Below are 13,187 nucleotides of genomic sequence, written 5' to 3' on the forward strand. Positions count from 1 at the left end.
GAGTACCATAAAGAAATATAAATGAGGTCACTGTTTCTTACTTTGCACTGATATACATGCACCAGCAAAATCATTTCTTATTGAACAGATTATAAATGTAGAAGGTCATTATTGATAAATGTAATTAAGCAATCTACATCAGACTCGTAAAAAACCACTCTCATTTGACGTCAGAATAAAATATGTTGACCTTTTATTCCCATTGAGATAGGACATTCATTTTCAGTTACCTCACCTTTATTGCAGAAAAGATGGTTTCATAAGAGGAAATACTTAACTATTATTCTGCACACCAAGATGATATAATTTTACTTATGTTTAATTTCAAAAGTAGGATGAGGTAAAAAAAAATTTTTTTCTATTCATTTGATTCGTAGCTGAGGATAGTACACTTGAAAAAGATGAGGAAGAAAGACGAAGGAAAGAAATCCTTCAAACATTCCAAACTGCTCCATTTGAAGAAATCGTTGCACGTTCTGAATCAAAGGTAACATACCTCATTGATTACAATATTGTGAAAATATCCTTTTCAGACAAAATTGATTTTAGACATCTAATCAGTGTAGTTACTTGGTAGACAGACTTTTGAAAAATTAATGGTAGATTTTATGAATTGTTTGCATTAATAAATCTTGGCCAGAAGCAAGTTTTATAACACAGTAGATCTGTCTTATTTAGATTCTGTTCATTTATTTTATTTTTTTCTATAAAGAATATATTGTATTTACTTTGTGCTATTGAGAGACATGATATTTTGAGATATTTCTTGTTCACACCCTCCTCCTTCATATAATTGTAAATAAAAATCTTACTGAAATAACAAGAAATGTCTAGACCAATTGTTATGTTACAGTCTTATGCCTGCATGTTTTGCTTCAAGTATGCTGTGGTTGCATTTCAAAGTGAACTACCTAACAAATATATGTGACGAGCTGTTAGTTCAGCTGCTTGGATCACCAGATGTTTTTGAAATTAAAATATTTTACTTTCGCAATTTTCAGTCCAATCATTTCCACAACAAGTTGAATGAGATCCTGGAAATGGTATCCAAACATCCGGATAGTCCTGGCAGCTTGAGGAAAACCAATAAAACAACTGTTCCAGTCTTCGATATTCAGTTCCCAGAGCTCTATGTTTACTAGCTCTTTCCTTGCTTTTGATATTAAGTGATTGACTGTTTAACATTTAAATGCATCATATTTATTTGTGTAAATTGTTCACTGAGCTAAAAACAGTGTAGATCCAGATCCACCATTACATAATATACTGGCAGATTGGTGTCTGTAGTACAGATGAAATATAAATTGAAGAAGAAAAAAAGCTGTATTGACCCTGATTTGTCAGCACATTATGCAGTGACAGATCCTTACTTTGTTTGGCTGGAAGCAAGCAAGGATTAAAAAACACGTTTTATTTGGATACTAGTTTGGACTGTGAAAGGTTACTAATTTTGCCATCCAATACCTGCAAGTAATATAAGCAAAGCATTAATTATGTTAATTAAAAAATATTTGTCGATTCAGCAGTGTCATACACATCACAAAGCCAGTGTTATGTAAGGAATGTAAATCAGTTCATGTTTTACTCAAATAATTTTTCTAAAATCTTTTTTTTGGTCGAAAATTAATTACAAAATTAAGTTTCAGCTTTTTAATAGAACTATTAATGTATTTTTTATATAAAGGGGAATGGAATTCCTTTCATGTTACTCACAGCTGGGGGAAAGTTAAACATTATAAAATACAGTAACTCACTTTAAAGTTTAGGGTATACAGACATGTACAGTAATTGTAGACAGTTTCGAAAAATGTGGTAGAAACTATTTAAAATGAATCAGGATGAAGTAGATGTTTGAATATAGCAAAGAAAAAATAAAGTCAGTGTTCTTTGGATTTACAAATTTAAGTTATTTCATGGCATAGCTCGGCATATGCAAGTGTATAATATAGAAAAATCAAGATACCATTTTTTACATTTCAGGGATATCCTCCTCTCCCAGTCCCATGAGAGTACATACATAAAAACGTTCCTAACTGTGCTTCGGTATATTTTTATTTATTTGTGTATATGTGTGAGGAACAAATTTCACAGATCTCGGTGTGGGTTCATTATCAGCAGTTTGCCATCCCTTAATTATGTAACTAAATTTGCAACCATGCTAATTATTATGAACAGTGGAAAGAATCTGATTATTTTATCACACAGCACATATTATTGGTATTATCACACAGCACATATTATTGGTACCATATCATTCATAAAATCAGGTTTATTGCAGTAGAATTCAGCATTTTGCAACTAATATTTGCAGAGTATCATATCACTGTTCTGAGCAGCCACTAAGTATCATCGTATTTCTCTGTCAGTTTGCTACTTACATTTGCTACTGTGTTGTGTAAAAGCTACCTCTTTACTGCAATGCACACAAAAGTATTAAATATTTGCTCAGATGGAACAAGTGCAATATGTACGGAGAAAATCAATGTCCCGATATACAAGCACATTTTTTTTAATGATATTAGATAGATGTCTCAATTATTCTTGTAATATACATATTTTGAAGTGCAAATTTTGTATCATATCACTGTGGCATGTTGACACTAAGCACTGCTTAAATGATACATATAAAAAGTATATCCATTTATATATTTGATGGTAGGCAAAGCTAACTGTAGAGTTAATCTGTATAGGAACAACTGGGCAGTTTTAGTACATCCATGATACATTTTTGTAACAGTCGCTTTAATTGGAGATCTGTAAGCAATGTTTCTTGTATAAGAAGAGTTTTCATAGGAGGTAAATCTTTTGTGTGAATAAATTAATAGGAAATGTCTTATAAAATCAGTAAAGCAGAATGAGAATGAGATATATATAGCCATGTGTAAAATGCATGCTTTTTTCTGTCTTGTTTCATTTTCACACAATTTGGATAATTTCCATTCTAAATATCAAACCTCATAAACACACACTTGGAGGCTTAAGAAACCTTGTCCAAAACACAAAGTAAAACAACTGTGGATATTTATGCACTGACATAATCAAATGGTGCTTGAAATTATTAACCAAATTTTCATGCCATGCTTAAGCCAGTTCATAGTTATGTAATCACAGGTAGTATTACCATAAATATATTACAGTGGAACCAAAGTGCAAATAAAACCAAAATGGAATAAGTTTAAATTTTCAGTTATTTTTGCCTATATGGGAGATTTCAGTGAATGTTCAGATGTATGTGCATTGCTTTTACCTACTTTATGGCATTGTCTAGAAATGGCATCCAACAAATGAAAACACATTGAAGGCAAAGGGGACAATCAGTCTCTTAAAAGTTCAAACAGTCAGCACAGAATCATAAAAAAATATTAATTCTTCATAAAAAATGGCAGGGTTCCAATTACATGTATTGGACATCATGTGTCAACAAAAGGAAACATAAAGATGATGTTAAGTTAAGAGACCTAACAAGAAGTAATAGACTTCCATGGGGTTTTAGAGGTTATTAAAGTAAAACTATAGAAACATTTTGTTGAAGATAATGCTGCTTTGCAGCATCAGATCTTGGCTGCTCAAGTTTTCAGATGTATGATTGAACAGCAAACAATAGCAGTACATGATGTTTCCTTACACCTTATTGAAAATAGATCTAACTTAAGGAAAAATATAGAATGTCTTACTCGGAAGATCATTTTAGGATTGGAAGATGTGTGAAAGAAGAAACATTTACTTTACAACACTAATATTTACAAAAATATCCTAAAGAGTATATTATTCAGTGTATATGTAGAAAGCAACTTCAGGCTACATTGCCTCCCAAAATCCTAAACTGGTATGGAGATGATAGTGGAGAACTATTAAAATTACCAGCAAAATCCACCCTGACCATCCAGTTTGGTTTATTTAAGTTTGGGGCAATCCTGGTGTTGTAGACTTCAGATATTGATCACACTGAATGACATTGATTTTTGAAATAAGAGTTGTTTCCCATGAATTGCAAATGTATACTTTTCCCTCAGATTGTAGATACATGCTGTGTTTAGGTAATTGTTCTCTCCTAATTAGCTCTTTTATACCTGGTACTTTCTCTTGAATTGTAAATATGTACTATGTTCTCTCAGATTGTAAATATTCACCATATTGATTTGGTTTGTCTCACTTTAATTGTCTCCCTTGATAATTTCTGAGGTCAAATAGATTTATGCACAAATTGAATGACATCAACACTCTGAAACTTTGAGAGCATGTATTTGACATTGTTTACTCCATTCTTATGTTAATTATGGGTGGTCTTTGTCCAGCTGTATATGCCGCGCTGACATTTTTACATTTCTGATTACACATTTATGATGAGTATTGTACAGGAAATTGTCTCCAGTACATGTTTTCTTCTCATCCAGATGGTGCTTGTCAGATCCTGTTTTTGAAACAATAATCTGATTTACATTTTTGCTAAATTATTTTCATTATTCTAGATTGGGAGAGTAGCAAAAATAGGTTGTGCTGTTTTATCATTTTTCAACTTCTTTAATGAGGGAATTCAGCTGAAAAAAGGAAAACATAGATCTCAGTATTTCTTCCAGGATAAGCCCACCAGGCCTGACTTGTAAATGTTATGTAAAATGAGGTGTAGACTTATCATTGAATAAGGCTTTCTTAGATCAAAATCTTGCCAAAATGTTATTGAAGTTGCTGATGGGCTTATCTCCAAACATGAACCTATCATCAGAGAATTATGGTATAATTGTTACTAATATGATGAATAAAAATATATTTAGTAATATATTATGCTTTACATCTAAATTTCCTAAAATTTAACAAGTGTCTAAAATGGATTTATTTTGTAAAAATTTTATTTTGCACATTTTTGGATTTGAAACACAAACAGTATTTTGAAATATGTTGAAATATTTTGTCATTGTCTTAGAGTTGGAATTGATTTTGTTTCCTCACCAATACTGCAAATTCAGACTTGTCTAATATATAGGCTATAAAGTAGCCAAAAGTTTGTTTAACAAACTTATTCACATTTTACCTCCATTGTTTGCTATACCTTCATGACAGCACTATTTTGATGAATGGTTTGTTGAAACAACTGGATTCAGTCAGATTTCACTGTCCCAGCTCATCTCCCAAACAGCTATGTATCTTTTCACTTCATTGTATGTTATTGTGACAAAATGGTTTTGTCCACAATTCAGTGATCAGAAAAGATGTAAAATAGTTTTAAAATTAGCTCAAATATTTTCTTATGTAAAGTTCATGCTACAGTGTGTTACAGCTAAATATTGGCATGTTTTACACTGCAGCGTTTTTTTAATTCTGTCTTAATACTATGAACAAGAGAAAGAAATACAACATTTTGGTCATTTACCCAGAAGCAGACCCAGTTCTTTGATGTGATGTTCATCTTTGTGAGGCAAGAAGGATATTTATAAAGACTCATCAGTTTTTTTGTATTTACTGCTTTTGACTATGCTGTTGATAAATTTAATTTTTAAATCTAAAACTTGAAGTTAGATTCGATTCAGTTATTTATTGCATTACCTATATTTTGTTTATTTCACACAGTTCTTAACATTACAGAGCTAGTTTGAGATAAGGAACGTGTAAGAATTTTGTTTTTTGTTCAGTCAAAACTTTTTTTGAGTTATACTCTTTAGTCACCCAGATATTTGACTTAAGAAAAACTGTTGTTTTTGTACAGAGAATGGAACTAATGTTTTAGCTGTGATGATCATAGGTGAGATGAGCTAATGGGATGGTCTGTTGTCCGTCATCTTTAGGGTCTTCTTAGCCTTAAAAGAAATTGGTGCCAATCAGACATACAATACAGATGTCACACTGGCCAGCTTGACAATCATTATCATTACGCCTCCTTAATGGATAGACATATATATCAACACAGAGTTTGACTAAAAGACTTCTTTTGACGTCTGCTTGGTTCTAAATTAAAATGGTGGTCATCTTGAAAATCTTGTTATTGCTACTTCTGTATGGATGGTCATACCAACTAGTTTTCAAAAAAAAAAGATTTCCTGTGATGTCTTGTTGGTCCTAAATGTATGTGTGTGTGTGATTTGGATTTTTAATGTAGCTTTAACAATTTTGCATTCATATCACTACGATGTCTGCAGTGTGACAGTTTATAGTTATGTCTAGCACTGAGGCATCATGCCACAGACATGTAGCATGATGTCCCACCCAGTTACATTATCCTGACACTAGGGAACACTAACCTCTTAATGCTGAGCACCAAGCAAGGCATCAGTTAGTACCATTTTTGTAAGTCTTTGGTGTGACTCAGTCGGAGATTGATCCCATGACCTCCTGCATCCGAGGCAGATGCTCTAACCACTAGGCCACCTGAGGTCCTAAATATATTTGGTGTCAGTATGACATTCATTATGGTTACATGGCAACTATCTTTAAAATCTTACCACTTCTGCTCCAAAAAGAAAGTTTTATAAAGATGAAGATTTCACTTAGAAATTTCTTATGTCACATGGTGCAGATTTAACCTCCAATATGGCTGCCATGACAATCTTACATCATATATGGCTGCTATGCTGGCCTTCTTGAAAATATTGTTATCACTACTTCTCCTGAATGGACATTGGGTTTTCACCAAAATACTTCTTATGATGTCAGGTTGGCCTTAAAATGGTGACAATCTTACATTCAGTATGGCTGCAGTGGGGGCTATTTTGAAAATCTTTCTCCACCAAATCAGAAATGGTTTGAACACTCAGCTTTTAAAACAAAGAAACAGCCCTGTCTTTGGTTTTCTAGAAATTTTGGACATTAAAGTGTAAATCATTACAAGGGACTCATAATTTCATGTTATGATCAAAGTACTTTTATATATTGATGTATTGCCATGGGTCACTGACCTCAGATCTGAAAAAATTTAACCTCTTGCTTGTAGCAATAATTGTTTTGCCAAGGGTCATCGGCCTCAGATCTGTGAAAATGTAACCGCTTGCTTGGAACAATAATTGTAAAATTAACAAAGAAGTAGCAAATGGAATTCATGTGTGCATGATGGTTGTTCATAGAATCTACTGCCTCAAAGAATAATGTTAAATTGCATATCTAGGATATACATGTACAGTGTGTATATTTGCAAACACTAATTTATCAACATGCTGTTGCCTGAAATAAAATATGTTATATGGATTGTGTTTTTGGTATTCATATATAATAATGATTTTAAACAAACAAAACAAAAAGAAGAATTTTAGAAATAAGTTTATAAATATACATGGCAAAATATATAAATCTTATTAATGCTATTTTTCTTTGTTTTATTAATGGGTGTTAAAAATTGTAAGATGTTAAAAGACATTTAACAGATCTGGTCAACAGAATAATCAAGAATAGAATCTGCCATGATATGTCAATCACAGAATGTGACGGACTTTATTTTTGATGGATCATAGAATTAAATGCAAGTCTCTGTCTCTCTCCCCACACAAAACAATCAGGTTAGTCCACTGGATCTGACAGTCGTAACTAATCAAAGTACCAGTTATGTATCACAAATGCAACGAATGCTGAAAGAAAATGGCAAACCTCTTTGTCTGAAAAATTCAGAAATTGTGCGCATTTAATAAATAAAGTGAACTCTTATGATTGAGTATACCTTATCCCAGAACTTCCTTTTAACCCAAATTTTAAATTTGATTGATGACTTTGGGTATTTCCACCGTAACCCAGATTTTTCCCTTTAAACCAATATTAAAAATTATATTTGCCTTTGCTGCACCTGGCATAACTGTATATAATTGATAAAATATTGTCTAAAATGCTTATTCCAACAATTAATTTTTTTAGTATGTTTACCAGCATCAGAAACTACAATTGCTTTAATCCTTGATATGATTTCTTTGACTTCATTGTCTTTTTCTCAATAACATCATTGGGATTTCCTCAAAAAAAGGTTCCACATTCGTGTTGGCAAGTCTTCACCACCTATCATGATAATACAGATCCACATGGTTGGCAAAGATGATTATGCCACTTTACCATATTTAAGGCATGTTTCCACTATGGTTGTGCTACTGCTCTTGTACCAGCAAGATGGAAAAAGTCGGTACAAGACCCGATTTTACTGGTACAAATGCTAATGAACCAGTTTCATCAATGCACAGTTATCACTTGCATAGAGTGGAGAAAATTATGTTGTAAACAATACTTCGAGTAAGAAAATGAAATTTTGAGTTTCAAACCTTTACAGGAGATGCATTTATAATGGACAGTATCAAAAGTCAACACCATGACACAATAGTTTGTTCCACACAACATCGCAAATTTTCTTCTATCTGTAACTCAGTAAATTATCAGGTCAACAACATTAAATATAGCTAAAAGTACCTAACTGGTTTCATACGAAGTAATTCAAAGAATTAGGTACATTTTGCTACATTTATTGATGCCTACCTGAATATTTACTGGTTAAAGATAGGATAAAATTCACAATAGTTGTGTTGAACAAACTATACTGTAATCCCATTCCAGTATTTCACAGTCAGTCACCAACTTACTCCACACACTATTAACAACTTTGGTTTAGAGTACACTTATAAAATAAATAAAGTGTTTCCATATACCACATAAAATGTTTACTTTTATTAGCTTGGTGTGAGAAAAAGTCTTCATCTTCTGTAGGGGGGCCCCGAGTGGTCTAAAGCGCTTTCTCTTCCGGATCACTGCCATCTCACCTCTGTCTGCATGGGTTCGAGTCCAAGGCTCAGCTAGCGTAGATACATGGGAAAGCCTGCCAGTAGCTTCTCGTGGGTCGGTGGTTCTTCCCTGGGTTTTCCAGGGTTCTTCCTCCACCAGTTATACTGGCCACCATGTATAGCCTATCTTGTGCTGAAAAATGGCATTAAACCATAGAACAACAACAACATTATCTTCTGCATGGCTAGATCACATGACTTGAATTCATCTATAATTAGAAACCAGCAAAATCCAAACCAAACCAATCCCTCAGCAAACAAACACATGGTTATTAATTTGTTTTGAACAAGGGTAAATAAAAACAGCAATAGTATAACAAAATAATAAACTCCATTAAAAAAAAAAGAAATATCTCAGTATTCAAGATTCTTCATTGAAGCAGAAAGTGACTGCTTGGATTAATGTCTATGAAACAGAAAAAGGAATGCTTTAATTTGTATTGTTTTATATTGGATCAAATATAAAACCCTTACAATCCATCAAAGAGAAAAGTCAACTCTCCTTCTGGTGCCGTGTTGTTGCCAAAAATTACTAATCAGAAGTTGGCAGGGATACGGGGCTACAACTGTATGAAAAGAATAAAACAGCTTCTTACAGACTTTGATGTTGAAACAGTTAATTTTAAAGACTTGAATAACATTTTACAGTTTGGCGGTATATGAATACAGACAGCCTCATCTTTTTCCAATACAGAGACAAATTTTATCTGTAAAAACCTGCATATACTGATGTAATGGAACCTCTACTAAGGCTTGGTTGAACACCAGAGCCAACACATAATGCAAGCAAATGTGATTTACAATAGTCATAACATTTTCTGTCACAGAGTTCACATTTTCCAAGGCATATGACTTTGCATTGATTGTGTCACAATGCCATTGAATTTTTTATATTTAAATAATGTTATTTAATTAGTGTCTTTGTTTTATCTTGTGTACATGCTGTGGCAATCTGGAGGAATAAATCTAGATAAGAGATTATAATTTCCATCAAGCAATAATTTTGTGTCATGATAGCAAGAATTTGTAGATCAGGTTTTTGAAAATACTCAGGCTTGTTCTTTCTGGGATCATACAATTCACTTGCAAGCCTGGATTAAGTTGGTCTTGTTCCAAATGAGCTCAAATGATCCATAACAAAGTATTACACCAACTCGAAGGACTTTGTATATTTGTATCCAACAATATTCAAATATCTTGGAGTGCATATATATCTCAGTTATGGTTTTTGCTTCATTGGACATGATAGAAATGGCTCTAAAGAAGTTCTCTCACTGACTGGGATACTTCATTTCTGTGACATTGTGGATCAGCTTATATGCATAATTAAAATTGGGTGTGGATGCCATTGCTATATTATTGGCAAAATCATTTTTCTGGTTCATTTGCCTATTGTATTCACTGGTCATTTGGATGTTGCTGTCTTTAAAAGTCACTGTCATTGGGTTTGCTTACTGGCAAAATAGTCCCCAATCAGGTGGTGCTTGTGGACAATATTTCTTTGAGAATTATAGGCATGCTGCTATCTTGTGCTGTTGCACTTTTTTCTTACATCAATAGATGTAATCTGTCAATGTTTAAGATTGCATATGTGGTCACACGTGTTTATCTACATCTCGAATTATTAAATTAGCACTTCCACCAACAATAATTTGAGTTGTTCTCATATCAGCAGTTGTCAATTTGACTGTCTTGTATATTGGTAAAGAAATGTTTTATTTCACATTCAGAATTATAGACATGTAAAATACTCCAATTCTTGACTTTTACAAGAGTAAGTATACTGCAATCAGAGAGCTCGGGAAAAATTATAACAGAGACACAACTGTCTGCAAGCTCATGGCACTGCATGAATCTGCAGTAAAATACTACTGGGGCACCCCATAGGAACTTCGCTATACTAATACAATGATGAATCAAGTTTGATACATTAATCTGATCTCTTTTATGAAACTATTCTATCTACCCATATTCAAGACACCACACTAAACTTTGCTAAAATCAGTTAAAGGTTTATTCAGTGTTTTGTTTTTGCTCTCTATGACATTTCTGATTAAACTTAAATTGCTGCTAAATCCAATTTTTGGACTCTGTACTCCCAAAATTTTGACAATGCCATATCACTGCACTCTACAAAATGTACACCTTATATGTATACCCTTGTTTATCCGAATATGGTGTCTCAACTTTATCTGTGCAATTATGTGTACACCCATGTATTTCACTTACAACACCTTCATACATGCAATGATGTGTACACCTTTGTATTTGACTGGCGTTTCATCATCTGTGTAATTATGTGTACACCTATGTATTTGGTGTCTTAACATCATCTGTGTAATGATGTGTAAACTTATGTATTTGACTGCTGTCTGACCTTTATCCATGTAATGATGTGTACACCCATTTATTTGACTTACAACACCTTCATCCATGTAATTATGTGTACACCCATATATTTGACTGGTGTCTGATCTTCATCCATGTAATGATGTGTATACCCATGTATTGGACTGGTGTCTGACCTTCATCCATGCAATTATGTGTACACACATGTATTTGACTTACTCCACCTTCATCTATGTAATGACGTGTACACACCTGTATTTGACTGGTGTCTGACCTTCATCCATGTAATGATGTGTATACCCATGTATTGGACTGGTGTCCAACTTTCATCCATGTAATGATGTGTATACCCATGTATTTGACTGGTGTCTGACCTTCATCCATGCAATTATGTGTACACACATGTATTTGACTTACTCCACCTTCATCTATGTAATGACGTGTACACACCTGTATTTGACTGGTGTCTGACCTTCATCCATGTAATGATGTGTATACCCATGTATTGGACTGGTGTCCAACTTTCATCCATGTAATGATGTGTACACCCATGTATGTGACTGGTGTCTGACTTCATCCATGTAATGATGTCTACACCCATGTACTTGACTGGTGTCTGACCTCCATCCATGTAATGATGTGTACACCTATATATTTGACTGGTGTCTGACCTCCATCCATGTAATGATGTGTACACCTATATATTTGACTGGTGTCTGACCTTCATCCATGTAATGATGTCTACATCCATGTACTTGACTGGTGTCTGACTTTCATCCATGTAATGATTTGTACACCCATGTATTTGACTGGTGTCTGACCTCCATCCATGTAATGATGTCTGCATCCATGTATGTGACTGGTGTCTGACCTTCATCCATGTAATGATTTGTACACCCATGTATTTGACTGATGTCAGACCTTCATCCATGTAATGATGTGTACACCCATGTATTTGACTGATGTCAGACCTTCATCCATGTAATGATGTGTACACCCATGTATTTTTGACTGGTGTCAGACCTTCATCCATGTAATGATGTGTAGCCCCCTGTATCTGACTTAAACACTTTAAGAAAAAACTTCAAGCTGATGATTGCAATGGCATTGGGTAGGTGATATCTTTGCATCTTTGCCTCATCATCCACACACTTACACAATAATAACATTATTATAGAAAATTATACCCTTGCATCATATGTTCTCAAGAACTGAAGTTCACAAGTAGTCTTTGAAAATTGTTGAAAATACTTTATCTGGTGGAAGATTTTTCATTTTATGCATCAAAAAAACGGGGTGTGTTGCTGAGTGCATATTTCCATTATTGCTTCTATTAAAATCTCAAGCTGAAAAATTGGTAAAGACAATTTACAGCAATTGGCCAAGCTCTGATAATTTACAAAATGTTTTCTATACATTTCATAGTCTCATTTTAAATACAAGTCTTTTGATTGTTGATATTTAAACAGTAGACTTGAATAAATATCAAGGTTATAATCATGTTCATAATCAAATAAAGTTTTCATTGAATCCGGCAATTTTACTATACCCAAGTTCAGAAGTTTTCATTGAATCCGGCAATTTTACTATACCCAAGTTCAGAAGTTTTCATTGAATCCGGCAATTTTACTATACCCAAGTTCAGAAGTTTTCATTGAATCCGGCAATTTTACTATACCCAAGTTCAGAAGTTTTCATTGAATCCGGCAATTTTACTATACCCAAGTTCAGAAGTTTTCATTGAATCCGGCAATTTTACTATACCCAAGTTCAGAAGTTTTCATTGAATCCGGCAATTTTACTATACCCAAGTTCAGAAGTTTTCATTGAATCCGGCAATTTTACTATACCCAAGTTCAGAAGTTTTCATTGAATCCGGCAATTTTACTATACCCAAGTTCAGAAGTTTTCATTGAATCTGACAATTTTACTATACCCAAGTTCATAAGTTTTCATTGAACCTGGCAATTTGCTATTCACAACTTCATAAGTTTTCATTGAATCTGGCAATTTTACTATACCCAAGTTCATAAGTTTTCATTGAATCTGACAATTTGCTATTCACAACTTCATCATAAGTTTTCATTGAATCTGGCAATT

At 33.5% G+C, this 13,187-nt stretch overlaps 1 protein-coding gene across 5 annotated transcripts in view; it reads left to right on the plus strand.

Moving 5' to 3' along the window:
- LOC149807126 (protein EFR3 homolog B-like) overlaps positions 1–7,173 on the plus strand; it is a 138,046-nt gene extending 130,873 nt beyond the window's left edge. For all 5 annotated transcript variants that reach the window (XM_089962380.1, XM_089962388.1, XM_089962401.1 and 2 more), the window contains 2 exons: positions 378–487; positions 1,002–7,173. In XM_089962380.1, the coding sequence (XP_089818506.1) occupies positions 378–487; positions 1,002–1,142 (251 nt within the window). In that variant the 3' untranslated portion in view covers positions 1,143–7,173. The remainder of the gene's footprint in view (positions 1–377; positions 488–1,001) is intronic.
- The last annotated feature ends 6,014 nt before the right edge of the window (positions 7,174–13,187 follow it).

The sequence above is a fragment of the Sinohyriopsis cumingii genome, chromosome 1 (assembly GCF_028554795.1).
Source record: "Sinohyriopsis cumingii isolate HCF-2022 chromosome 1, ASM2855479v2, whole genome shotgun sequence".
Taxonomy (NCBI): Eukaryota; Metazoa; Mollusca; class Bivalvia; order Unionida; family Unionidae; genus Sinohyriopsis; species Sinohyriopsis cumingii.